This window comes from Hylobates moloch, unplaced genomic scaffold, assembly GCF_009828535.3.
Source record: "Hylobates moloch isolate HMO894 unplaced genomic scaffold, HMol_V3 SCAFFOLD_4, whole genome shotgun sequence".
NCBI lineage: Eukaryota > Metazoa > Chordata > Mammalia > Primates > Hylobatidae > Hylobates > Hylobates moloch.
Window position 1 is genome coordinate 21,751,861 of NW_026652279.1, and position 27,029 is coordinate 21,778,889.

Here is a 27,029-nt window from a genome sequence, read left to right on the forward strand (position 1 = left end):
TATTCCGTGGCTTCTGCCATAATGGTTGAGCAATTGTCTGGATTTCAACCACATTTCATGACTGTCTGAAGGATAATTTGGGCTGGGAAATGTTTGCTTTCGTCTTGAGGTACATCAAGTATCTAGTTGATTTTCCCCAATCTCTATTATTTATTTCTCTATATATGTCAATATACACTTTTATTTCATGAACGTTCTCTCAGTCCCTTTACTTTCTCTCCCTACTTCTCCTTCCCCCTGTCTCCAGAGTCATAGAGTATAAATACATAGACATGGGGGTTTTCTTTTAACAAATGGAAGGATGCTCTCATATAACTTTTCTTTTGTTGTGGCATTGGGGAAGCTTATTGAAATTTTTTACTTCTTTACTGAAGATTTTTAGATTTATAGAAAAGTTGAAATAATGGTGCAGTGTCTATCCTTATAATGCTCCTCACTTAGAATCATTAATTACCATTTTCCATATTTGCTTTTTCTCTATGTATTTACAAACATCTTCTCTAATTATGAGAATTTTGCATGCTCCCTGTAACAAATGAAGTTAAAAATGGTATTAATGCTCCCTTTCTGCCTCACTGGTCCCCGTAATACCAATTTCCAGAGATAACAACTGTTAACCATTTGGAGTACATCCTTCCAGAATTTTTTCCGATGTCATTTTAACTGCAAGGTAGCTCCAGTATCTTGGGATCAGCCAGTGTCTCGTAAATGTAGTGTTTGATTAAAGTCTTATCCTTCCCATCCAAGAGATTATCTCACAAGGACCACCTTGAATTTCAGATTGGCACCTCTCCTGTGAAGGAGGATAAGGAAGCATTTGCCATAGTTCCAGTTTCTCCTGCTGAAGTTCGGGACCTGGACTTTGCCAATGATGCCAGCAAGGTGCTGGGCTCCATTGCTGGGAAGCTGGAGAAGGGCACCATCACCCAGAATGAAAGGAGGTGAGCACTCCCACGTGCTCAGCCCAGCCGTCCTCCCCCACTGAGAGTTTCTGACATCCATTGTGGATTGAGAGAATGGTGACTCTGAACAGCTGAACATGGGGTAGCAGGCCTTGGCATTTATGGGTGGCTTCAGTTTATAACTTTTAAGAAATATATTTTTGCATTCATTTTTTGAGTCTCTAAAGTTATGAAGATCAGGCGCAGTGGCTCACACCTGTAATCCCAGCAATTTGGGAGGCTGAGGTGGGTGGATTACTTGAGGTCAGGAGTTTGAGACCAGCCTGGCTAACATGGTGAAACCCCGTCTCTACTAAAAGTACAAAAATTAGCCAGGCATGGTGGCAGGTGCCTGTAATCCCAGCTCCTCAGGAAGCTGAGGCAGAAGAATTGCTTGAATCCAGGAGGCGGAGGTTATAGTGAGCCAAGATCATACCATTGCACTTCAGCCTGGGTGACAAAGTGAGACTCCATCTCAAAAAAATAATACTAATAAAATGATGAAGACCTCTCTCTCTCTTTCTGTCTCTAAGTTGGTTTCTAGAACCACATTACTAAATGTCAGGGAATGAGGTTACTCTGAGAAAAAATTTTGTGTCTGATGTTTCACAAAGGTGATCATCCTTTTGTGGACAATGATATGTTTTGTGTCTTTCACTTTCTTTGGTACTTGGCCTCGGTTGTCAGTTTCAAAGAAATTGGAAAGTGTGGGTCTGCCCCTGTTTAACTGGCTCATTAGTCCAGAAGGCTTCCAAGGCAAAGCTTCCAGCCTGCTGAACACTGAGCACATCTGTCTCTAATAGCTTCTTTCCTCCTAAGGTCTGTAACCAAGCTGCTGGAAGACTTGGTTTACTTCGTCACTGGTGGAACTAATTCTGGTCAAGATGTTCTTGAAGTTGTCTTCTCCAAGCCCAACAGAGAACGGCAGAAACTGATGAGAGAACAGAATATTCTCAAGCAGGTTGGTGAGATGTGGCGTACTGGGGATTTGGCTTTACGAGAAATCAGTGGGAGGCCAGGAGTGGTAGCTCATGCCTGTAATCCCAGCACTCTGGGAAGCTGAGGCGGGAGGATCCACTTGAGCCCAGGAGATGGAGGTTGCAGTGAGCCGAGATCGCAGCACTGTCCTCCAGCCTGGGTGACAGAGAGAGAACCTGTCTCAAAAGAGAGAAAGAAAAAGAGAAATCAGTGGGATCACTGAGGGATATTGGTGATTCCTACCTCAAAGGCTTGATGAACTGATTTTTCAATAGACTATTTTCTAGAGCAGTTTTAGGTTCTCAGCAAGATTGTGCGAAAAGTCCAGAGAGTTCCCATATCTCCTCTTGTCCTCACACACCTGGCCTCCCCCACTGTCGACATCCTACATCCCAGTGAGACGTTGGTGACAATTTGGTGAATCAACATTGATACATCATTATCACCTGAAGTCTATAGTTTACGTTAGGGTTCACTCTTGGCATTTTATTTTCTATGGGTTTTGATAAATGTTTGATGCTATTTAGCCACCATTATAATATCATACAGAATAGTTTCACTGCCCTGAAATCATCTGTGCTCCTCCTATTTGTCTGTCCTTCCTGCTAACCCTTCACAGCCACGAATGTTTTTACTGCATCCGTTTTTTCCCTTTACAGAATGTGACATGGTTGGAATCAAACAATATGTACCCTTTTCAGTTGGGCAGATTTTACTTAGTGATATGCAACTAGGGTTCTTCAGTGTCTGTTCATGGCTTGATAGTTCAGTTCAATTGATTTTTACCGTACTTGTTGGATATCAATCATGTGAGAGTTTACCTGTTAGGAACTTCAAGAAACATTCAGTTGACAACTTTATTTTCCTCAAAATTAATATAAAGTGCAAGTGACCTTAAGGTTATTTATACATTTGGGAGATTTGGCATATTCTATAAACTGAGAAGGCCTATATAGGCTCTTATAGAGGGCCCCATAAGTCACCACAAAATCTTTCCATAAAGAATGGGTAGTAGTTGACAGGAAATACATAGATGGTATTGTTGGATGTAAATGTAAATAAACTGGTATAAAGACAAATTAGAGGCAGTAAAGTGACAAATCCAGAGTAGATTAAATGCACAGAGATGCATACCATGTCGTTCTGTAACCCAGCTGGAGATTAGCCCACAAGCTTGCCACGGGAATTCCAGGCCACCAAAGGTAAAAGAGAAACATATTAGTTACAAGTCCCACTGGTCCCCATGGAACATGGGATTTGAGATTACTTTTTCATATTGGTCTATGATAGACAGAATTTATTAACAATCCATCTTGTTGCAACAAGAATTCCCAGTTCAAGAGTAAATGTCCAGCTGTTGTTTCATGTGATGATTCTCAAATTAGACCTCTGGCTTAATGCCGGTGCTCATTTGTACAATAGTAATTCCTGAGAGGCAAAAAATAACTGACTGGCAGGAGCCTTCATTGATTACTTGTGCAGGGCACTAGTGCGATTTAAAATTATCATCCATTTTCATCTTTACTACACCTTTGTGATACAGGCATTATTCTTTCCATTTTGCTGGTAAGGAAATGGGGGTTTAGTTTGACTGTAATCTGTACTGCTAGGAAGTAATAAAGGTTTGTGTTTCCACCTAGAATTTGCTGATTCCATTGTCTGTGTTCTTAAACACTTTGCTCAAACACTGTGCTGTTAGGTATATGAGGACCAGTGAAGTCTAGGTAGACTTAATTCAGTGAGTCCCCCGTCTCAGTTGATGGGCTGAATGCCGTGTTCAGGTTATGGATGTGTTTGGATAGAGAAACTTTCCGATGTGATCCAGCCACGCTTGAGCTTGCATTACTTCCAAACAGAGGGTTAGCTTTGAAGCCCTAAGTGATTGCCATTTTTACTTTTCATTTTCACAAACAGATCTTCAAGTTGTTACAAGCCCCATTCACAGACTGCGGTGATGGCCCAATGCTTCGGCTGGAAGAGCTCGGGGACCAGCGGCACGCTCCTTTCAGACACATCTGCCGGCTCTGCTACAGGGTGCTGAGACACTCGCAGCAAGACTACAGGAAGAACCAGGTTTGGATTAAGCAGTGATGGGATGTGGTTGTCAGTTTCCTCCCTGAAGTTTATGTACTTTCCTCATGAGGTTTTAGTGTCACATATCTATTTCTAGAATGGATAGAGAATAGTTCAGTGTGAAGCTTGCTCTTGGGAAGGAAACACAAGCCCAGGAAGAATATTATTACCGAATCGTTAAGAAACGTACTGGAGAATTCTCTTCTGCAGACACCTTTCTATGAGATTTCTGGTTTTGGAGTTGGTTTTACATTTGTAGAATTTTTTATGGCGTATTCTCTTAGGGCTTAGGGGTGAAATGATGCCATGTGTTTATATTAAAGATATAGTGGAGTCTTTTCTTCCTGCCACCTTTAAAATCCTCCATCTCTTTCTAGAAACATGATCTTTATTTTGTTTCTGGTTCATGTTTTATGACATTCTAAGTCATTGTTTATAGATATATCTTATATATAGTTATATTTTACATATTATACTCAGTATATGTGTATTTATATACACACACACAATGTATAGTCTCCTATGAAATAAATGTTCTAACCTCTTTGTGGGCTCCAAACAACCTTCAGATTCTAAGGAAACCTGAGAACTATATTGCTACATCATAGGTTCTTAATTGGGGGTAATTTTGTCCCCCAGAGAATATTTGGCAACGTCTGGAGACCCTTTTGAGTTTTACAACTTCGTGGTGCTACTGGCATCTGGTGAGGGGAGGCCAGGGATGCTCTCAAACACCCAGCAGTGCCAAGGACATCCTCCCACAACAAAGAATTATCCTGCCTAAAATGTCAGTAGTGCTGAGGTTTAGAAGATTTGTGCCACATGGAGTACCATAGGCATACAAAATGCTGCTTGTTATAACCTTGACTCTTACCACTTTATGTGAACTATCCCTGCCTTTTGGTGCAAAAGGCTTTTGTTTTTAAGGTTTTCTCTGCCACGATACTGGACTTTTAGACTTTTTTCTTTGTAGTTAAAGGTTTTTTGTCGTGTCACCATAAAGATAGTGTTGATCTTGAATAGTGCTTTTTTTGAAGGGTAACAAGCTGTGATTGCTTTAAATCCACCTTCAGCGCATTGATACTATAATCAAATAGGCAGAGAGATTTTATTCTGTTCCTCTCTCCCATCTTCAGATGAGGATCCATCTGGGTCTGTGGGGCATGTCAAGACACTTTGCTTGTACATGGGGAAACAAATTAGTCTCTCTTGGAATTGCTGGATTAGACATCTTTGCTTAGTTGTTTTTGGACCCTTTGCCAGTTGGCAGATGATGAGTTCCTAAACAATGCCTCCTTGTAGAGTATAGGCTGAAAACCATGGCCTGTTTTCATTATGTTCATCATAAATAGTTTCTGGGATTTAGGAATTAATAGGAAAAAAATTAAAGCAAGTTTCAAGGGCCACTTGAATTTTGAGCAAGCAGTCTATCTTGGCCAGGGAAGCATCTTTGAATAGAAACAAACATGTATTCATAAGAGATTTCCTTCAGTTCACAAATATTTCTATGGAATGTGATATCTGATCCCAAAAGAGAGAAACCAGAGATGTATTCATGAGTTCCATGCGTGTGATGGATTTTCTTAGGTATTCCTGACCTTCTTATGCTACTCATTGACTTTAAAAAAGTATTTTTTACCACAAATAAAGGAAATGACACAGGGTAACATTGTTCCAGATATCCAGGTAGGCTTCATCTGTGTTTATTTAGCAGCACAGATCACTGGGGGCACAGTTAAGTCCTCTTGAATTAGGAATCCGTTTAGAGGTGAAAACCAGCTTTGGACCTTTTTGAAAAATAAATCACTAGATTAAAATTTATACTGTGCACTTAATAAAATATCCACATGTAAATACAGGCTATTTTGCTTAATTACGTTTGTGTGGCAGGCTTAGTAAAATAAAGAATGTGAAGGAGTTTGCAGCTGTTGCCGTAGGATAGAAAGTTGTAGAAACACCCTCCCTTATACTGTAATTTCTCTTAGGAGCAGTAGTTCTCATCAGGAAACGTTGCTGCTTTCTTTATTCTACACTTAACCATATTGTCATTTATCCTTCCTGCTGACATCTCTTTTCTCTCCTTATAAAGGAGTATATAGCCAAGCAGTTTGGCTTCATGCAGAAGCAGATTGGCTATGATGTGTTGGCTGAAGACACTATCACTGCCCTGCTCCACAATAATCGGAAACTCCTGGAAAAACACATTACTGCGGCAGAGATTGACACATTTGTCAGCCTGGTGCGAAAGAACAGGGAGCCCAGGTGAGGCGGGAGTGGGGTCAATGCAGGATGGTGTCTGTGCCTTTAAGATGCAGGGACTTAGCTGGTGCTTTTTACTACGTTTCCTTGTGGTGCTAGTGACAAGTTTTGATTAGTTAGGTCTGGAGAGGCTTTTTGATGAGTAGTGGCAAGAACATGGTGTTAAAATGAGACCTGGGGGGTGCATTCCTAGCTCCAATGTGTACCACCTGGATGAGCTTGGGTTTTTTCCTGAACTTTAATTTCCTCATCTGTTAAATGGGTAGTTACGAAAATTAAATGAGAATAAATGCATGTGACGTGCATGGCACTTAGTAGATGCAGAGTAAATGACAATTGTTGGTCATTCATTCACTTTTTAAAAAATGTTCTTAATTTTAATTTTTAATTTTTGTGGGTACATAGTAGGTGTATATATTTATGGGGTACATGAGTTGTTTTGATATAGGCATGCAATGTGTAATAATTACATTGCAGAGAATGGGGTTTCCATCCCCTCAAACATTTATTTTTTGTGTTACAAAGAATTCAGTTCTATTCTTTTAGTTATTTTTAAATGTACAATTAAATTATTGACTGTAATTACCCCATTTACCTACAAACAGTAGGTCTTATTCGTTCTGTAATTACCCAATTTACCTACAAACAGTAGGTCTTATTTGTTCTTTCTAATTGTTTTTTTTTTTGTACCTGTTAACCATCCTCACCTCCCCGCTGCCCTCCCACTATCTTTCCCAGCCTCTGGCAACCATCCTTCTACTCTCTGTGTCCATGAGTTCAATTGTTTTGATTTTTAGATCCCGCAAATAAGTGAGCAGACGCGATGTTTGTCTTTCTGTGCTTGGCTTATTTCACTTAGCGTTATGACCTCCAGTTCCATCCATGTTGTTGCAATTGACTGGATCTCACTCTTTTCATTCCCTATTTTTTTTTTTTTTTTTTTTTTTTGAGATGGAGTCTCACTGTGTCACCCAGGCTGAAGTACAGTGGCGAGATCTCAGCTCACTACAACCTCCGCCTCCTGGGTTCAAGCAATTGTTCTGCCTCAGGCTCCCCAGTAGCTGGGACTACAGGCACGTGCCACCACACCCAGCTAATTTTTGTGTTTTTAGTAGAGACGGGGTTTCACCATATTGGCCAGGCTGGTCTTGAACTCCTGACCTCGTGATCTGTCAGCCTTGGCCTCCCAAAGTGCTGGGATTACAGGCATGAGCCACCGTGCCCGGCCTCATTCACTTTTTAGCACCTCTTGCTTATCAGTTAAACACTCCCCTCTCTCAATATAATCAGTAAGAGTCTTGCAAGTTCAGTTGTTGGTTGAGCGTTTTTATTATAGATTAGTGAATTCTGTTGATTGTATCTCATTCACACAGATCTGCTCATCTTTCGTACACCCTCTCCCCATTTCTTTCCCCTTCTCTTGTCCTTCTAATTAAGACCCACATTTTCAGTTGAAGTGGGAAGCAATTTACAGTGTGGGTGTCACAAATGATTACAATGGAGCGCAGGCACAGTTGCTGTAAAAACACCTACTACCACCCTTCAAAATAACCCGCATTTTCTGGATCCTGCTCACGGGCCAGGTAGTGAGCAATGGAAGCCCTTCCATTAATTATCTCATTTAATCCTCAGGACAGCCCTCAGAAGTGACACATTATCCTTTCCTGTGGATAAGCATCAGCTAAAGCACAGTGAAATTAGTAATTTCCCCAAATTAACGCTCCATAGCAGAACTCCGCGAATAAGATCCTAACCGGGCTTCCAACACAGGTAGCCAAACATCAGGGCATTGCCTCTCACCACTGTGGTTCCCCTGTGTCTCCACCACACCCTCCTTATGTGAGCTTCTTTCTTGTCTTGTTCCTTCTTCTCGTCTTTGCCTCAACACCTCTTCCTTGACCACAGCCACTGCTGTCTTTCCTTCTTGTTTCCTCTTCCTTCTTTCTGGCGTGTGGGTTTCTGGTGATGCCATAAACACTGGCATCGAGACCTAGAATGCTGCTGACATGTCTTGGTAAAAGTATGTTGGACCTGTGCACTTAAGGAAGAGGTGGGCTCCAGGAGCCTAACCTCTGCTCTATCTACAGAAAATGTTCTGTTTCTGTTTCTGTTTAGATTCTTAGATTACCTCTCCGACCTCTGTGTCTCCATGAACAAATCGATTCCAGTGACCCAGGAACTAATATGTAAAGCTGTGCTGAATCCCACCAATGCTGACATCCTGATTGAGACCAAGTGAGTGGGGAGCCGGGGTTTAGATGGAAAACGTGTGGTTCATTCAGTGTTGGTGCTCATGAGGAATAAAACCTACCCCTATCGTTTTTTGAGTTGATCTAAAGTCAGCGTGGCTGGCATTTGATCTTCTTATTGGAAAAGTCTTGATTAGGAGAATTACTGAATTTGATTTTGATGTCGCCTCCTCTGCATAGTGGTGTCACTTACTTTGCATACAAGTTTTAAAGTCATGTAAACTCACCAGGGAGCATTTTACACAGCTACATTTTAAGAGTCTAAAACTCTGTAAGTGTAACCATCAATTTAAAATTTCAAATGACATAATTAATATTCATTGTTAAGATTAAGTCAGTGTTGGGAGGAGTTTTAAATTATTACTGTTCAGAACGTGTTTATTGGTCTGCAGAATTTTTGTTAACAGTAGTAATTCATTTTTAGCAAAGGAGCAGTTTTTCTGAGAAGTACAGTGCCAGTAATATGGACAACATTTTAAAAAAATACTAAATTATGTCCTGAGGTAGTGATACTTCATTGATTCACATGTATAACTCAGTTTTGGGCTTGGGCTAATGTAGGGTTTTTCAGTTTAGGTATTTTCACATTTCGGGCTTGGTAATTCCTCGTTGTGGGGCTGTCCTAGGCACCGTAAAATGTTCAGCAGCATCCCTGGCCCCTACCCACTTAGATGCCAGTAGCACCTCTCCAATTCGGTTGTGACAACCAAAAACCTGTCCAGAGACATTGCCTAGTGTCCACTGGGGGCAGCAGCACCACAGTCGAGAACCACTGGGTTACAGTATATGAAGACGTTAATGTCATGCTCTCTGCGGCTCTGCCCTTGGGGGAAATACAAAACAAAAAGTGTCTTTCCATGTGTCTTTATGCTGAAAGTAAAGCTAGATCTCAAAGTATTTAAAAAAAAATAGCAACTTTTCCCTCCTCCTCTTGTTTTCTAGGTTGGTTCTTTCTCGTTTTGAATTTGAAGGTGTTTCTTCCACTGGAGAGAATGCTCTGGAGGCAGGAGAAGACGAGGAAGAGGTGTGGCTGTTTTGGAGGGACAGCAACAAAGAGATTCGCAGCAAGAGTGTGAGGGAGTTGGCGCAAGACGCTAAAGAAGGGCAGAAGGAGGACCGAGACGTTCTCAGCTACTACAGGTGCATGGGACACGTGTGGGGCTCAGATTGGGGTGCCCTAAAACAGTGGCACTTAGGAATTTGTTGCTCATTTGTTGATTACTTTGAGGAATCACAAGGTGTCATCTTGTAAGACTGTCTAGAAAAAAGCCAGATGTGTATTTTAGGAGTTTAGAGTGTGAGATTTCAGTTAGTTGACATCTGGATGTGGCTGGTTCCCAAAAAGGATGAGTGCTCACATCAGTCGCTGGGGATAGTTTATCCTTAAGCAGCATGGCCCGTAGATATGGTGGTAGGTATGTAAGAGGCAAGCTGTGGGGTCAAATCCCGACCTCTCCACTTACCAGTTTTTTGACATTGGCCAAGTTTGATTTTATGCTCTAATTTCTTTATCTGCAAAATAAAGGTGATAGTGCCAATCTCACCAAATGTTTATAGGCAGAGCCAGAAGATGTTTGTATATGTATACACATATATCTACATATTCATCCAGGTATCTTTCTATAACTACACAAATATATAATAAAAATCATGTACTTACACTAATACTTCGAATTCCATTCCAACACCATGGGGTTTATTCTAGCCTTCATCTTTTCCATTTCATGACTCCCTCCAGCTGCCATGATTCCTTATATGTTTACCTGTCTGCCTGTTTCCCTGTGTGTACCTGTCTCACCTCTGCCGGCCACCTCCTCGGTCCCCAGTGCCTCCTTGTCTCCAGCTCTAAGACCTTCCAGTCCTGCCACCTGAAGGGAAGGGAAGGGGAAGAAAGAAGGGAAGTGAACCAATAAATACTTTTAAAAGAAAAGGAAAGGGAAGATAAAGCAAGGCTTTTATTATTTTTTTTAAAAAATAAGTAAAACTGCAGATAAAATGCCTTTTCTTGCCTCCTGTATTTTGTTTTCTTTCATTCATGTGTGATGTATGCATCCTATCCACATTCTCTGTGTGCTACATTTGTATGCATCTATAAATCATATGTAGTATTTTATCTCTACTTAAAATTTTATATAAACGGTACTGTACTCCAAATACAATTCTAAAACTTGTCTTATTTATTCAGTGTGGGTATATTGAATATATCTGTGTTAATAGAGATTAATCCATTTCTTTAATTTGGACTGCTGGATGATATTCTGTTTTATTGATTTATTACATTTTCATCGCTGTTTGATATTTGGTCACATGCCACAGTTCTTCATGTCAGGAAACATCTTCATTCAAATTTTTCTGAGTATATGTATGAATTTCCATTCCACACTGGGAGGTGGGCTTGGAGGATATTCATATTTTAAGCTTTACTAAGCAATTCTAAATTGGATGTTTCAATGTACACACCCACCAGTTGTAGATGACAACCTTTGTTTCTTCATGTCTTTGTTAACCTTGAATATCATGATGCTTTTTAATTTTTGGTAATTTTATAAGTGTGAAATAGAATCATGTCTATGCTTGCATTTCCCTGACATCTAATGAGGCTGAGAATGTCTTCAAATCGTGATTATTAGAAATACATAGAGTTTTTAATTCAGAAGGCAGTATTTGTTAGTTTGAAAGCCTGTGGCTTTCTTATTATTTCACATTTCAAGTGTGTTTACTCTTTCAGTGTTTGATGCATCTTCTCCCAAGTGAATGAGAAAGAGTGCCTTAATTGGTCAGGTTCCAGTTAACAACATTCACTTGCAATTGGATGAAGATGAAAAGTGAGGAGTCTCCTACTTTTGTAAAGGAAATGTTTTTTTACATATGTAGGAATTAGAGTGACTTACATGATATAAGATCTTTAAAATGTTATAAAATTTCTAATTAGGCTTAATATGTGTAATATCTTGAACATTTCCTACATGGTCTTTACTGTATAAATAAAACACAGCTGAAGGGATAGAAATAGACAACCATCTTAGGCCTTAGCATTCCCCCCATTTATTTTAAAAAGTAAACATTAAGGACCTAACGGAATTAGGTCGTCACATAATTGCTCCAACACAGCTGGATAGACATGTGTTCCTGTTGGCTGTCAACCCACACTCTACTGCACAGCTTGAACAGTTCTTTTATCTGCTTGGTACCAAAGCCAAAATCCTGGTGTACAAGAGCAGTTTAGGGGTGTTGATGTATGAGTTTAGTTGGCCAAATGTTACTCCCATGACAGTCAGGGCTGCCCAGTTGACCCTGCATTCATCCTGAATGATTTCTGGAGCGTGAGCTGTGTGCCCTTGTTCCTTCTTCTAGATATCAGCTGAACCTCTTTGCGAGGATGTGTCTGGACCGCCAATACCTGGCCATCAACGAAATCTCAGGCCAGCTGGATGTCGATCTCATTCTCCGCTGCATGTCTGACGAGAACCTGCCCTATGACCTCAGGGCGTCCTTCTGCCGCCTCATGCTTCACATGCACGTGGACCGAGATCCCCAGGAACAAGTCACCCCCGTGAAATATGCCCGCCTTTGGTCGGAGATTCCCTCGGAGATTGCCATTGACGAGTGAGCCTGGCACCTGAAAACCTTGCTTTACATTTATTCTCCGTGGCAGTAGATAGCCCCATATGGTCTCATTAAATCTTAGAAGAAAGATGAAGTGTTGGTTTTTTCTTTAAGCTTAAAATAAAATTAAGTGGATGGCAAATATTTTTTTCCTCAAGAATGTAAAAGATGGCATGATTATGTTTTTGGTTTTTTTTTTTTTTTTTTTTTTTTGAGATGGAGTCTCACTCTGTTGCCCAGGCTGGAGTGCAGTGGCACAATCTCTGCTCACTACAAGCTCTGCCTCCCTGGTTTACGCCATTCTCCTTCCTCAGCCTCCCGGGTAGCTGGGACTACAGATGCCCGCCACCACGCCCGGCTAATTTTTTGTATTTTTAGTAGAGACGGGGTTTCACCATGTTAGCTAGGATGGTATCGATCTCCTGACCTTGTGAGCCACCCTCCTCGGCCTCCCAAAGTGCTGGGATTACAGGCGTGAGCTACCGCGCCCGGCCCCGATTATATTTTTTATATCTCATTTATCTCCTCTTTCATTCTACAAATATTTAAGTGTGTACTATGTGCCAAGCTCAAGAAATATATCAGTGAACAAACTAGAAAGCAATCTCTGTGCTAGTTGGTGGAAGACAGACAATAGGGAAGATAAACGACTCAAATATATAGTTGGTGATATGTGCTAAGGAGGGAAAAAATAAAGTAGGGTCAAGGGATACCAAGTGTTAGGGGACGTTGACTTTTGAAGCTGAGTGACCCAGGAAGACCTCTCTTGGAATAACTTGAAATTTTGTTTCCTTTCTTTCTCCTTTCTTTTCAGCTATGATAGTAGTGGAGCTTCCAAAGATGAAATTAAGGAGAGATTTGCTCAGACCATGGAGTTTGTGGAGGAGTATTTAAGAGATGTGGTTTGTCAGAGGTTCCCTTTCTCTGATAAGGAGAAAAATAAGCTTACGTTTGAGGTAACTCATGATGAAATGATCTATGTGTATTATCTGCCTCTCAGTGGTCATTTTTCTGTGGGGCAAATAGAATATATTTGAGTAGGTCATGATTTTGGTCATGATGCTCTGGTTTTGTAATGGAAAGGAATTCAGCTTGGTTTTGTTCCAGGATAAAATAAAATGGGTATCAGTCACATGGCTTAATAGTAGTTATGTTCTTAAAAGAAATATACAAGGTGACTTGAACCACATAAAATGATAGAACATCACTTTGTATTAAAACTGACAAGAGAGAAACACTGTGCTTGCGATCTGCCATAGATTAATCGTTTGCAGAACATAAATCCTTGTTACTTCTGAGTTAACAACATTTCTGAGACTGCTTTTGCCTTTTAAGAGCTGTATCTGAGGATTGCACAGTGTTATTATCTGTGTCCTTGTTGGGAATAACTCTGCTTGCCTGGTGTTAATATTATCCTCGGGAAGCTGTGTAGAGAAAATGATGAGGTCTTTTTTTTTTTAATTAGTCATTAGAGCAGATCAGTAGCTTTCCATTTCTTATTTTTCCTCCTTATGAAACAAAATTAAATCTTATCAGAAAGTACAAGGAAAATACATGCCTTCTCTTACCATAAGGAAGGTCCAAGTCTGTCATTTCTAAACTGGTCAACATCAAATGGAATTGAAAGGGATGCAGTTTATGTAATACCATCTTCTTTTATTTTAATACAATAGGTTGTAAATTTAGCTAGGAATCTCATATACTTTGGTTTCTACAACTTCTCTGACCTTCTACGATTAACTAAGATCCTTCTGGCCATATTGGACTGTGTGCATGTGACGACAATCTTCCCCATTAGCAAGATGGCGAAAGGAGAAGAGAATAAAGGTAACAATGATGTGGAGAAGCTGAAGAGTGAGTATCTGAGGGTGCCCATACATCTGAGAGATGCCCTCCCAGCCTTTCCTGTTATGCTCATGTCATACCCTACGTGTGATGCCACGTCGTCCTTTCTTTGTTCATTCCTTCCCAACTTTTCATCGTGAACATTTTCAAATACTGTGTAAAGAAAAGCTGAAAGAACAGTACGATGGAGTCCCATGCACCCATGACTTTGAGTCAACAATTATTCACATTTTGCTCTTTCATTTGTATTTATGTGTGAGTCATGTGTATATTTTATTGAACAATTTGAAAGTTACTTAACCCTTTGAATGTTTATATAACAAATACATGTCCTATCATTGTTCTTGACATTCGTGAGGCCTTTGATCATAATATTTGTTTAGGATGTAAGAAAATCCAGGCTTCTATCTTGGTAGCTATTTCCACTTTTTGAGTTGGACAATCTGCCTTTGCATGTTTATTTCTTCCTTGTTTTGGGGTCAGAGTAGGCAGATATTGGTATATGTATCAATTGTTGTTAACTGTTCTTCTGCAGCTAGAACAGAAAAAAATACATTGACTTATTTTTATTTGCTAGGTCTTGTGCTAAGTCATGTTGCATTATACCATTTAGTTCTTTTGTTGAGCTCCTTTATTTCCGTTTTGTAGATGAGGAGACTGAGCCTTAGAGGTAATATGGTGCACCTAAGGTCAAGTAGCATCAGGATTTCTGCTTTGTTAATTTTATATACCTAGTTCTGTGCTCATAACAAGCACATAGTTGATGATCAATAAAATTTGGGCAGGGCATGGTGATTCATACCTGTAATACTAGCATTTTGGGAGGCTGAAGCAGGAGCATTGCTTGAGGCCAGGAGTTCGAGACCAGTCTGGGCAATATAGAGAGAGCCTATCTCTACCAAAAAAAAAAAAAAAAAAATTAGCTGGGTGTGGTGATGCATGCCTGTAGTCCTAGCTACTTGAGATGTTGAGGCAGGAAGATTGCTTGAGCCCAGAAGTTTGAGGCTGCAGGGAACCATCATTGTGTCACGGCACTCCAGCCTAGGTGATAGAGTAAGATCCTGTCTCTAAAGAAAATTTTTAAAAATAAAATTTGATGGGTAAGTTAGTGCACAGAAATGCCCCTCTGGAGATTTTGAAGCCCATGATCTTTCTATTGCTCTCAGAAGCCCAGATTTTTGATGTGCATTTACCTTTCCAGGTTTCCAGGGTCCTGAGATGTTGGAATAGGGATATATTAAATAATTTGTCTCAAAGAGCCCCTACGCCTTGACAGATACCCCTGAGCATTCTCTAGAGACATTGTGACCGTGGTCTGTCCTGGCCTTTCCTAGGCAGTAACGTAATGAGATCTATTCATGGCGTGGGAGAGCTGATGACCCAGGTGGTGCTCCGGGGAGGAGGCTTTTTGCCCATGACTCCCATGGCTGCTGCCCCTGAAGGCAATGTGAAGCAGGCAGAGCCTGAGAAGGAGGACATCATGGTCATGGACACCAAGCTGAAGATCATTGAGATACTCCAGGTATCCAAGAGCTGGAGCTGGGGCAGGGAGGGTGTGTCACAGGGGCACCATTCAGATCCAGTCCCTCTGTTCTGATGGAGCCCAAGGCTTTCTGGGAAGAAAATGGGGGCAAATTCTTAGCTCATCGCTCTGTGTCCTTTATGAGCTGGCTCCTCTTAATCCCCTTACTGCTGTCTCCTACCCTCCCAACATGGCCTTGTCCCTCCAGCCATGTCAAGACTTGCCATTGTTATCTTAGCTTTCCATGATCATTGGCCTGCATGCCAACCCTCTGCCTAGAATTCACTTACCTGTGTGTCTCCATGTAGCTGCCTCTCTGCTTATTGATCATAACCAGGTTCAGGGTTCCATCACTGTTGCAAAGCCTTCCTCCCTTCTTCCCTTTTTCATTCAATCAAAAAATATTTATTGAGACCAACTCTGTGCCAAGTCCCCTTAAGCACGGGGGGGTCCAGCAATGAAAAAAATAGATGAAATTCCTGCTTCTCTAGAACTTACATTTTGATAGAGGGCATGGGCATGTAGTAAGAATAAGTGCTAAGAGATGTTAAAAAGTAAAGGAGGGTCAGGATGGTTTGAAGACACTGAGGACAGGGGGCCAGGAATATTATGTTTGATGAGGTTATCAGAGAAGGCCTCTCCAGTATGGTGACGTGATTACACACCTGAATGAAGTGAGGAGATAGCCATGCAGATATCTTGGGAAAGGGTATCTGAGGCAGAGGGAACAGCAAATGCAAAGATCCCATCGTGAGGAGGGCACATTTGGGAACAGGTGGGGTTCAAGAGGGAATGGGAAAAGATCAAGTTGGGGAGTAAATACATATAACTCCTTGGACAGATTGCCTGTAAAGATGCACAGAGAAGTGGGGATATGGGCAGAGAGCGATTGTTGGTAACAAGGTTTGTTTTTGTTGTAATATTTTTTAAGTGGGTAGATTATAACAAGCTTGTATGGTGAATAGGAATGATCATGTATACAGGGAGAACTTGTTGCTGTTTGGGGAGAGAATAATTGTAAGAGCAAAGTCCTTCTGTAGGCAAGCGGGGGTGGAATCTAGTATATAGGAAAGCCTTGGTTGTAGGCATGAAACCCTCCCAAGCCTCTCTACAGCTTTGAACCTCACCCGACAACCTGCGCTTCCTTCTTTCTGTGCCATGTAGGTAACTTTTATTCATCAACAAAATCATCTGCTCCTTAATGGAAAGAATCATGCTAGCACCTTCTTTTTTTATCCCGTGCTGCCTGATCTCAACCCCAACAGATGTAGTAGAAATTTATAAATGTTTAAGATCTGGGGGTTTTATTTTTTAGTCTGAAATCACCTTTTACCAGTGCTTTGAAAGCATTAATGGGTTGTCTCAAAGTCATGTAATTAGGACAATAAAGACCACTTAAGTAAAGGAGAAACCTTATTGAATTTATGCCTGACCAACAGTAGAGAAAGGTTCCTTTTTTAAAACTTTATTTTTTGATAAATTTTATTTTCAATTTTTTTTGTCAAGGTAAAATATACATGCAAAATTTGCAGGCCATGGCCCATGTGATCCAAAGTGGTGTCTTGGACGTTTATCAGAAACGACACTGTGCAAAACTTGGTCACATCTTGAGGGCCACTCACTGTGGTGTGGTGACCTAAGAAGGATTGGTCGATTGAGTCATTCTTTCCATGGGTACTTATTGACTCCCTACCACGTGCACTGTGAGGAATGCAAAAATGATTTGAACAGGGGCTCCATCCACAAGGGGTTTACAGTCTGATGGGAGAATAAGGTATGATGAAGCTGTGTGGATGTGAAATAAAACCACCAGAAAGTTCTCCTGAGACGGGGTCCTGGGGTGGGGGTCATGTGACTCCACGTGGTAAAGATCAGAGAAGGGTTGATGGAGGGGGTAGGGTTTCATCTGAACCTTTAAGGTGGATGGGCCTTGTACATGGAGAAACAAGGGCCCATTGTCAGGTGGATGGAGCAGCCTGAAGCTGAGTACCATGGGACGCAGGTCAGTGGGCAGTTCTCCCTGAGCAGGGACACAGTGTGCTGAGGGGAAGTTGTCAGAAGTGAGGTTGGAAAGGAGGACCAAGCCACACTCCACAGAGCTTTGAGTGTCTAAAGTGCTGAGGCTTATTCTCTCTTGAGCCTTTGAAAGTCTTCAAGCAGGAGGTTAACATAAGAACAGGTGGTTAGGAGGCTGATTTGGTAAATTTGGTTCTGTAAATGGAACAGGCAGGAGATAATGAAGCCTTGAGCAGGGAGAAACAGCAGTAGGGGAGAACTCTTTGAGAAGCGATAGATGGAGAACCACCAGGACTTAGTCTCTGATTCGATGTGTGTCCAGGAAGGAGGCACTGATGATCAGGAAACTGACTGAGGTTGAGGAAACCCAGGCAGAAAGTAGATGAAGGCAAGACTGACAGTGTTAGTGTGTTAGGGCTCTCCAGAGAAACAGAGCCAATAGGATACATATAGATAAGAGAGGGTTTATTATGGGAATTGGCCTCACGCAGTTATGGAGGCCGAGAAGTCCCCCCGTCTGCCCCAGCAAGCTGTGTCCCGGGAAAGCCAGTGTTGTGATTCAGCCTGAGTCCCAAGGCTGAGAACCAGGGGCCAAAGGCCCGAGAACCTGGAGCTCTGATGGGCAGGAGAAGATGAGTGTCCCAGCTCCAGAACAGGTGGATTTGGTCTTCCTCCACCTGTTTGCTCCATCCAGGCCCTCCGTGGATTGGATGGTGCCCACTCACACTGGGTGAGAGTGGATCTTCTTTACTCCGCTCACTGATTCAAATGCCAGTCCATTCTGGAAACCCCCTCATAGATGTACCCGGAAATAAAGTTGTACAAGCTGTCTAGGTGTCCTTGAACCCAGTCAAGTTGGCATATAAAATTAATCATCACGGTTACTTTTGTACAACACTGAATTTGAGGCCCTGGGAAGATAGCAAATGGGATGTCCAACAGTCAGTAGGACACATACACTGAGTGCATGGAGGCAGGCCAGAGATCTATCTCCCTCTAGAAGAGGTGATGGCCCTTGGACTGGGAAAAGTTGCTGGGAGGGCTAAGCAGAGACAAGGGGAGAATGGAAGGAAGAATGTGAGTGAGATCCCTACATGATGTCAACTGCTCAATCTTTCTTTTTGGTTCTGGCAGCAATCCTGGGAAAAGTGACCCTGTGTTGGAATAGAGGGTGAGGGAACACAGGAGGCAAAAGAAGAGGGTGTCCAAGGGTTTGTACCCAAACCAGGGGAAACAACCAGAAACAGGAAATAGGAACCAAGCTAATTTTCCATAGTAAAAACAAATTTTTGTTGTTAATTCTCTTAAATCCAAAGCAGGCAACTTCACTCTTCTCAGTGTTAGGCCCAGAGTTGGCATTCAATACTTACTGAAATGGAGTCTTGTTTTATAGACTCCATTCATGGAGCCAGGAGTGAGTGATTTAGTGTTCCAGTTGTTAAATTAATTGCCAGGATGCTGGAGTTTACACTAGAGGCTGAGGTGCTATGGGCAGACTTCATATGCCCCATGGAAGTCTGCTGTTGTTAAAATGACTGTTGAAATCTAAGCCAAATACTTGGCTCACTTAGTGCTTAAGGTAATTGATGCAGCTGATACCAGGCCCCGCCAGTGTGTAGTGGCTTGGCAGAGTCAAGGTGGTATGTTAATGTAACCAATCTGTTTCCATTTCCACTTGAATCTTTAGTTTATTTTGAATGTGAGGTTGGATTATAGGATCTCCTGCCTTCTGTGTATATTTAAGCGAGAGTTTGATGAAAGCAATTCCCAGACTTCAGAAACATCCTCCGGAAACAGCAGCCAAGAAGGGCCAAGTAATGTACCAGGTTAGTGATTCAGAATGGAATTTCAGCCACAGAATGGGACCTGGCTCTAAGGAAAATGGGGAGAGCAAACAGTATCTTCTAGAAAAAGGGTAAAAATGGTTTTGAGGATTGTTGTGCCAGGGCGTCATCCTGGCACTTACTCCTTTTGAGCAAGGGAATAATTGATAGAGCCCAGATTCCCTCTGGGTTGGATCTTGTTTCCTTCCATCTAGGAGTGTCTTAGTCATAAAACAGTTGAGGTTTCCAGCATTGTGGTTACCCACCTCCCCCGCAAAAATACCAAAATAAAAACAATAACAAAAAAGTCTCCAGGAGACTTCTTGTCCACTAGCAGCTTTTACTCATGTCGAAAGTTTTTCCCTGCCCAGGAACTAGTGGTGAAGGGAGAGGGTAGGAGTAGAAATAATCCCATCTACCAAGCCCAAGCTTCCATGAGTGAGATCGTCGCTGTCCTTTACCAGGGGACCATGCAGTGAGGGAGGAAGGGGCAGGAATGTGGAATATGTGGGTAATGTCATCTGGGTTAGTCACTCTGCATAGCTTTGCAATATAATGTTCTGGGAGATTTGGGGTTAACTCAACAGCTTTACCCTGCAAAACTTATGGATGAGTTCACCAGCAGCATGTTTGCAGACCTTCCTGCATCTGAAGTGGTATGTTCTAACTTTTCAGGTGCCCTTGACTTTGAACACATTGAAGAACAAGCAGAAGGCATCTTTGGAGGAAGGAAAGTATATTTTCAGTTACTGTTTTGTAGGTGGTTCTGCAATTGGGAAGGCTGCTCTTCCAGTGCTCTCAGAGGCCTTCCCTTTATTATGTTAGTAAATATTTAGTCTCTGGGCTTAGGTTGTTTTGGTGCTATCTTTGGAGCTGTTAGTACTCAAGTCAGAGTTAACTTGGTTGGCTTGATTGGGAGGAGAGAGAGAGAGAGTGAGAGAGAGAGAGAGAGAGAGAGAGAGTGTGTGTGTGTGTGTGTGTGTGTGTGTGTGTGTCCCACCTAGGACAGAAAGGATTTAGGGAGATTTCTCAAAATACCTACATTACAAGATTATTTTTACATAGTGAGGAAATGCAATCAAAAGAAAGAATAGAAAGAGAGATGGGCTCAAAACAGAGTGAAGTTAGTAAGATCATATCCTGCTGCTGCTGCTGGGCTGCAGTTTTATCCCTGAGCTCCTTATAGGCTATGCAACAAAGAAAGCAAAATCTATTCTTTCATGGTTCCTAATATTAATGTACAAACCCCTTTAAAAACTGCACTGGTCAATTTTGACTTAAGACATTATAATTATGGAACTCTTATACCTCCAAGTGTAAAATTTGGTATAAACATCATATGCACGTAGTTCTTATAATTAGCACACTTGGTTTGATTATTGCTTTATAACATATTACTCCAAAAAACTTAAGGATTCAAACAACCATGATTTTATTAATACCTCTCACAGCCCTGTGGCTTGATTAAGCAGGATAGTTCTTCTGCTGGTGGTCACTGTTGGGTCTGTCATACTGTAGCGAGGTGGCAACTGGGGCTGGCACCTCCAAGTTGCATTAGTCACATTTCTGGTGCTATAGCAGAGATGCCTGCAAGGCCAGGACTTCTTTCTCTCTCTGTCCATGTGGATAGCTTGGGCTTCTTTACAACATGGTGGCTGACTCAAAGAGCAAATATTCTAAGAGGGCAAGCCAACAGTATGCAAGTGCTAACTGGGCCTCTGCTTGCATTGCATCTCCTAATATCTTATTGTTCAAGCAAATCTCATGGCCAAGCTCATTGTCCATGTCCCCTCATTGGGAGGGGACTACATAAGGGTTTGAATACTCTGTTGGGGCCCACCAGTGTTAATAGTCTACCTCAGTGCTTAATATAAAACCTGTGAAATTTGAATTAGCAACATTATGTACTATGTACTGTGATGGAAGATGTTTTTCTGAAACTTAAACAAGGTATTGTGAGTTTAGCATAATACAGGTTCCATGTGCTGTGTGATCACTCAGCTCTCCCACCATTTTCCTCGTATTGAACAGCATTGAAAGCTTCACACCTTTTTGGAATACATAGCATGAATACAGTATTTATAAGTCCTCTCTGTGCTTTTCTTACTAGCCAGCAACCATGAAGGTTCCACCATTTGTCATTCATTTGACTCTAAACCCAATATAGGTGCAGACCCAATAATTGACTGGCAGTGCTCAGTTATGGAGTAGTCTGCCCTTTGATCTAGGATATGCTTATTAATATTTAAATATAGTCAGGCATGGTGGTGCATACCTATAGTCCCAGCTACTCAGCATGCTAAGGCAGGACGATCATTTGAGCATAGGAGTTTGAATTCAGCTTGGGCAACATAGCAAGACCTCATCTTTAAAAACTAAATACATAAACTAATAACTTAGGAGAAACACATCCTCTTGCAGTTCCCAGACCACAGATGAAGCCCAGCAGAAGAACACCCTATGTAGAGAATCTATTGCTAGTCTTGTTACTTTGGGAGGGAAGTGACTTTGGCTTAAAATTTGACTTAACTTTTAATATGACATCTTACTTGTTCCCTCACCTCACAATATAGTTGAAGATGAAGCAAGGCTGTATTGTTAAAGGAGCTAATGAAAAGTGAAATTGCGTGTCTGGAGATCATAGTGCTAGAAATGTCACTAGATTAGGTGCATCTGGGCCCCAGGTGCATGAGAGGAGGCATTTGTGATTCATTTGGCCTTTCCCCCACCTTGTGCTCCTTTAGTGAGGAGAACACCCCACTGGACTTGGATGATCACGGCGGCAGAACCTTTCTGCGTGTCTTGCTCCACCTGACGATGCATGACTACCCACCCCTGGTGTCAGGGGCCCTGCAGCTCCTCTTTCGTCACTTCAGCCAGAGGCAGGAGGTGCTCCAGGCCTTCAAACAGGTAGCTCAGGTCACGCACGTGTGTATTGTCTGTCCAAGAAGCTGTTGTGTGCACCTAACGGATTGCGTTCATTAAGGTTCAACTGCTGGTTACCAGCCAAGATGTGGACAACTACAAACAGATCAAACAAGACTTGGATCAACTGAGGTCCATCGTGGAAAAGTCAGAGCTTTGGGTGTACAAAGGGCAGGGCCCCGATGAGACCATGGATGGTGCATCTGGAGAAAATGAACATAAGAAAACGGAGGTGAGTGAAACACAAGTTACACTGCCAAAGTAGATGGATGGGCTTCTCGAAACTAGTGAGCATCCTCTTCTGGTTTTAGGTATAAATGTGGTAGGATTTATTTTCAAGAGATCTGCTTGTGAAGTCACTAAGATCACAGCTGTTTGCCTAAGAAATAAGCTACGAATCAAAGTTTAGCTATGTCTCCTGTGCAGCCCTGGACCGTGTAGAAGAGACTTTGATGTTGAGTGAATTAGCACCAAGTTTCCCTTACAGACCCACTTGGGAATCGACCTGTTCTCTAGCCATGGCCCAGCCCACTATCCTCTCCCAGGGAAACCCATAGCAAGTAGGTAGATGACTGGGGCATAAGCCCAGCATGACTATTGGAAAATAGTATAGAACTCCCTTTCTTTCATAAAGATCGATGCTAACTGTAACAAACTGACAGTAGCCCAAGGGTTGTACAGATCACACTTGTGTTCACTTTGGTTTCTAGGAGGGAAATAACAAGTCACAAAAGCATGAAAGCACCAGCAGCTACAACTACAGAGTTGTCAAAGAGGTAAGCTCCTCCCTCACCACCATTTTTCCCTTCTTTATGAATTCTCTAAGGAGCTTTAGTTTGTGATAGTCAAATTGAAGGTACACACATTTGAGCTTTTTTCTTCATGTGGTTTAACAGGGAGAAAGTAGAGCTCAGAGGTTAAGCTCATGGGTTTTGGCATCAGATCTGGGCTCCACACCCAGCTCTTCTACTTATTATTTGTGTCCTCAGCTTCCTCACCTTTTATAGGTGCAACCTTTTATAGGCACCACATATTTCTGAAGCTTTACAATTGAAGGAAGGACTAATTGAGAAAACTGTCAGGGAGTCATCTAAGTGTCTGGCACACAGTGTCCGCACTGAGAGCTGTAGTTCTTTAGAAGCCTTTGCATACGCTGTTTCAAAGTTGGGAGGCTGGCAGCTTTGTGTGTTTTACCCCAGAACAAAATCTTCCCAGGGTCTTGGCGATGATGCCAGGTCATTCCATTTTAAGCGATGTCTCTGAAACTGTCTCACTCGTTGTTGAAGCCATAATTCCCTGCGTATTCTGGAAGACGTGCCCTTAGTCTTATGGATTTGACTTGATGGAATCAACAGAAATGCCACATACTGAAGGAATTTCATTTTAGGTTTTTAATGCATTATAATCCCCTTTGCCTCCCTGCCCACCACCACCCTCTGCAATCTTTTTCCAGCTATAGTTCCTAGTTTTCTGAGACTGATTTCTTTCTTTCTACTAGATTTTGATTCGGCTTAGCAAACTCTGTGTTCAAGAGAGTGCCTCAGTGAGAAAGAGCAGGAAGCAGCAACAGCGTCTGCTCCGGAACATGGGTGCACATGCCGTGGTGCTGGAGCTGCTGCAGATTCCCTACGAGAAGGTGAGCGGGGCCTCATGCACAGCAGCTGCTCTCAGGATGGGGCGGATATCTGGGTTCCCCCAAACCCTTCACATCTGGATATTGTTAGTGAAGAAATGCATCCAGTGTGACTATTGTGACTACAAAGCAATTTCAGGTATTTATATGAAACAGAGCATCTGAAAAATAAAGTAAAATCACCCGTGAATAATCCTCATCCCGTTTTAAGTTTATGTAAAGAAAGAGAGTCCATTTATTCTCCATACTCCCAAGCCACATTGGATAGAGACACCTAGGTCTGTGTCGGAGCTTAGAGCTGTATCTACCCATGGGTTGGTGTGTTTCAATTTCATTTGCAATGTGACTCAAGCAATTTAAGCATCACCAGCTATTAAGTGCATGTGGGAACATGGGATGTGCCTGCTTTTGAGGTCCTCACTAAGATGCTGACATCTGCTTAAGTATTTGGATTTATCAGGTGATGCTTTGATCTAGGTCTTCTTTTCTATTGCTGGAAGTTGTACTTTGCCTCTAATTTTTCCCATTAGCGTTTGTCATTGATATGTATTTGATTTAGGGAGGCAGGAGCAGGCTGACAGTGTTTTGCATGCATGTAGGCTGACAAGACACTTATGAAATCATTCATTCAAGCCTACAAGACCCACTCTGGGGTATTTGTGTTGCGCCTACTTGACAGATGAGGAGACTGAGGCTTGGGGAGGTTTAGAGGTGAAGGGCTCAGACTCAGGTCTCTTGAGTTGACTATTAACTGCTAGAGATACTGATTTGCTAGAGAAGAGTCACTTGATGAAGGCTCATTTCTAGGTGCTTGCAGGGTGCCAGGCGCTATGCTGAGGCCTTTATACACGTTATTAGCTCATGCCATCCTCAAGACACATGGATGAGATGGGTGGTGCTATCTTTAGCCCCATTTTAGATGAGAGAGCTGCAGCTGGAGAGGTTCAGTAAGTTGCATGGATGGCACAGCTATGTAGAGTGAAGCTGGCTCCACTTTACTGTGGGTCTGGGGCCTGCTGCCTTCCCTATGCCTGTCGCCTTCTACTCCAGGAAATTTCCTGCAAAAGGATCCTCCTCCTCAGTCATGGGGACCATATGAATCGGGCAGGTGAGGCCTTTCAGTAGCTATAAATAAAGTCCAAGCTTAATCCCTGTCATAGGTATAATACGTAGCTAACTTGTAGTTGATACAGGTCTGCGTATCATCGAAACTTTGCCTGTCATTTAGACTAGAACCAACAAGCTGATCTACTTCCTTGTGTGTAAGGAATGTGAGGGGATCATTTGCTGACCATAGTGTTGTCTCATAATATCATCAGTTTCCCTAATGAGAGTTATGCCTTCATAGAGCAGGCTTAATCTACAGGTAACCAGATGTGGTTGGAATTGGTGACTCAAAGGCAGAATATCATGTGTGTGTATATCTGTGTGTGTGCATGTGCACGCTTTTGTTTGCTTTTGGATGGGCACAGACTTCCAAAGAACGGTAGAGGAATCCCCCACAGGTAATCTATTGTGACTTGATGTCTTTGGGGCTTGCTTGCCTTGGAAAAATCCACTTCACACCACAAAGGTTCTTCACTTAGCTTGTGCACCAGCAGATTCCTTTTATACAGAAGGACTGGAGGCGTGTGGAACTATTTAAGGTTACTGCTGTCAACCTGCAGTGGCTGTCTGTCCCAAACCCTCTGATTTCTTAGAGCTAGAAGGTTCAGCACTCCTCCTGTTAATAAGGGACAAATGTAATCCCCGTTCTGTTGTCCTGGGACTTGCTATTAATGTCCTTGTAAATTCTCCTCTGTTTTGGTTTGATTGTCAAAGCTGGGAGCTCGCCTTCCTCCTGCGACTCTGTTTTGTCACAGAGTTATTTTTCTAGACCAGGGGTTAGCAAACTACAGGCATGCCCTGAATCTGATCCACCACCTGTTTTGAACAGCATATCAGCTAAGAATGGTTATTACATTTTAAAATAGTCACATAAGTACCTACATAATGTCCTTGATATTCCCTCTCTACCCACAAAGCCCAAAGTATGTGCTGCATTGCCCTTTAAGAAAAAGTTTGCTGACCTCAGTCTCGCCCGGAACCAATAGCTAGCATTTACAGAGTAATCACTGTCTAAGCACTTCATGTGACTTTTCTCATTTAATCTTCGTAACAATCACATGAAGTGTGCACTTTTGTTATCTCCTTTTCACGGAGGAGTAAACAGCAACACTGAGAGGCTAAGAAATGTGCTCCAGGTCACACAGCCAGGAAGTTGGAGGTCTGGGATAAGAGGAACACAGTCAGGTTTGGGGACCTGCATTCCTACCTGCTATCCTCTCTTGCCTCTGAAATGAGGCTGTGAAGACTTATGAACACTATTGTGGGCTCTAAGAATATGAAGGATGATTTTCAGTTTAGAAATTCTTGTTCTGTTTTTACGCTCTTAAATGTTTGCTTGTTTAGAATTGGGCAAAATGGCCATGGGTTTTATAGAATTGGCCTGTTACGGAGTATTTAACTCTAAAATACTGAGTTTATGCTATTAATGTATGAATCACATAATCCAACCATGTGAAATGCCAGGGAGGGTATTATCCCCATTTTGCCGATGGGAAAACTAAGTCTAAGGTTAAAAATTGTACTAGAGATGATAAAGGAGTTATGGCAGGCACAGTTGCTCTAATGTATAATCTAAGGAGATGTCCACTTTGCCATGTGAGCTGATGGCAAAAGTTAATGTCTAATAGATTGGACAACCTAAAAAGGTGACCCACGAGGGAAAATGACCACTCAGCATCGGTTAGGAAGTCAGCATGTTCTGTTGTCAGTCCCTGTTTTTGTTTATTTTTAAAATTTTTATTATTTTTATTTTTTGTTAGAGATAGGGGTCTTACTCTGTTGGCCAGGCTGTTCTCAAACTTCAGCCCTCAAGTGATCCACCCAAAGGGGTGGGATTACAGGTATGAGCCCCTGTGCCCAGCCCGTCCCTGTCTTTAGAAGTAGGGGGTTCAGAAGTTTCAGTCCTTGCTAGATAATGGACTCGTGGATGCCTTCTATTAGCCTTCACTCTGCAGTGCTCCCTCCCACCCAAATCAGATCTTCACTTTCATCAATGAGCACAGACAAGTTACTGGCTTCTTTTCAGCGTCAGCAGTGCAGCCCCTCAATATT

At 42.1% G+C, this 27,029-nt stretch overlaps 1 protein-coding gene across 10 annotated transcripts in view; it reads left to right on the forward strand.

Annotated features, from left to right (window-relative positions):
* ITPR1 (inositol 1,4,5-trisphosphate receptor type 1) overlaps window positions 1–27,029 on the forward strand; it is a 363,343-nt gene that overhangs the window by 176,590 nt on the left and 159,724 nt on the right. For 5 of the 10 annotated variants that reach the window (XM_058437182.1, XM_058437183.1, XM_058437190.1 and 2 more), the window contains 16 exons: window positions 781–941; window positions 1,761–1,902; window positions 3,834–3,992; window positions 6,082–6,254; window positions 8,367–8,486; window positions 9,443–9,640; window positions 11,855–12,106; window positions 12,921–13,062; window positions 13,780–13,960; window positions 15,286–15,473; window positions 19,177–19,315; window positions 19,988–20,046; window positions 22,061–22,222; window positions 22,299–22,469; window positions 22,948–23,013; window positions 23,736–23,873. In XM_058437182.1, coding sequence (XP_058293165.1) covers window positions 781–941; window positions 1,761–1,902; window positions 3,834–3,992; window positions 6,082–6,254; window positions 8,367–8,486; window positions 9,443–9,640; window positions 11,855–12,106; window positions 12,921–13,062; window positions 13,780–13,960; window positions 15,286–15,473; window positions 19,177–19,315; window positions 19,988–20,046; window positions 22,061–22,222; window positions 22,299–22,469; window positions 22,948–23,013; window positions 23,736–23,873 — 2,451 coding nt within the window. The remainder of the gene's footprint in view (window positions 1–780; window positions 942–1,760; window positions 1,903–3,833; window positions 3,993–6,081; window positions 6,255–8,366; window positions 8,487–9,442; window positions 9,641–11,854; window positions 12,107–12,920; window positions 13,063–13,779; window positions 13,961–15,285; window positions 15,474–19,176; window positions 19,316–19,987; window positions 20,047–22,060; window positions 22,223–22,298; window positions 22,470–22,947; window positions 23,014–23,735; window positions 23,874–27,029) is intronic. The other 5 variants (XM_058437184.1, XM_058437185.1, XM_058437191.1 and 2 more) reach the window with 1 other exon arrangement.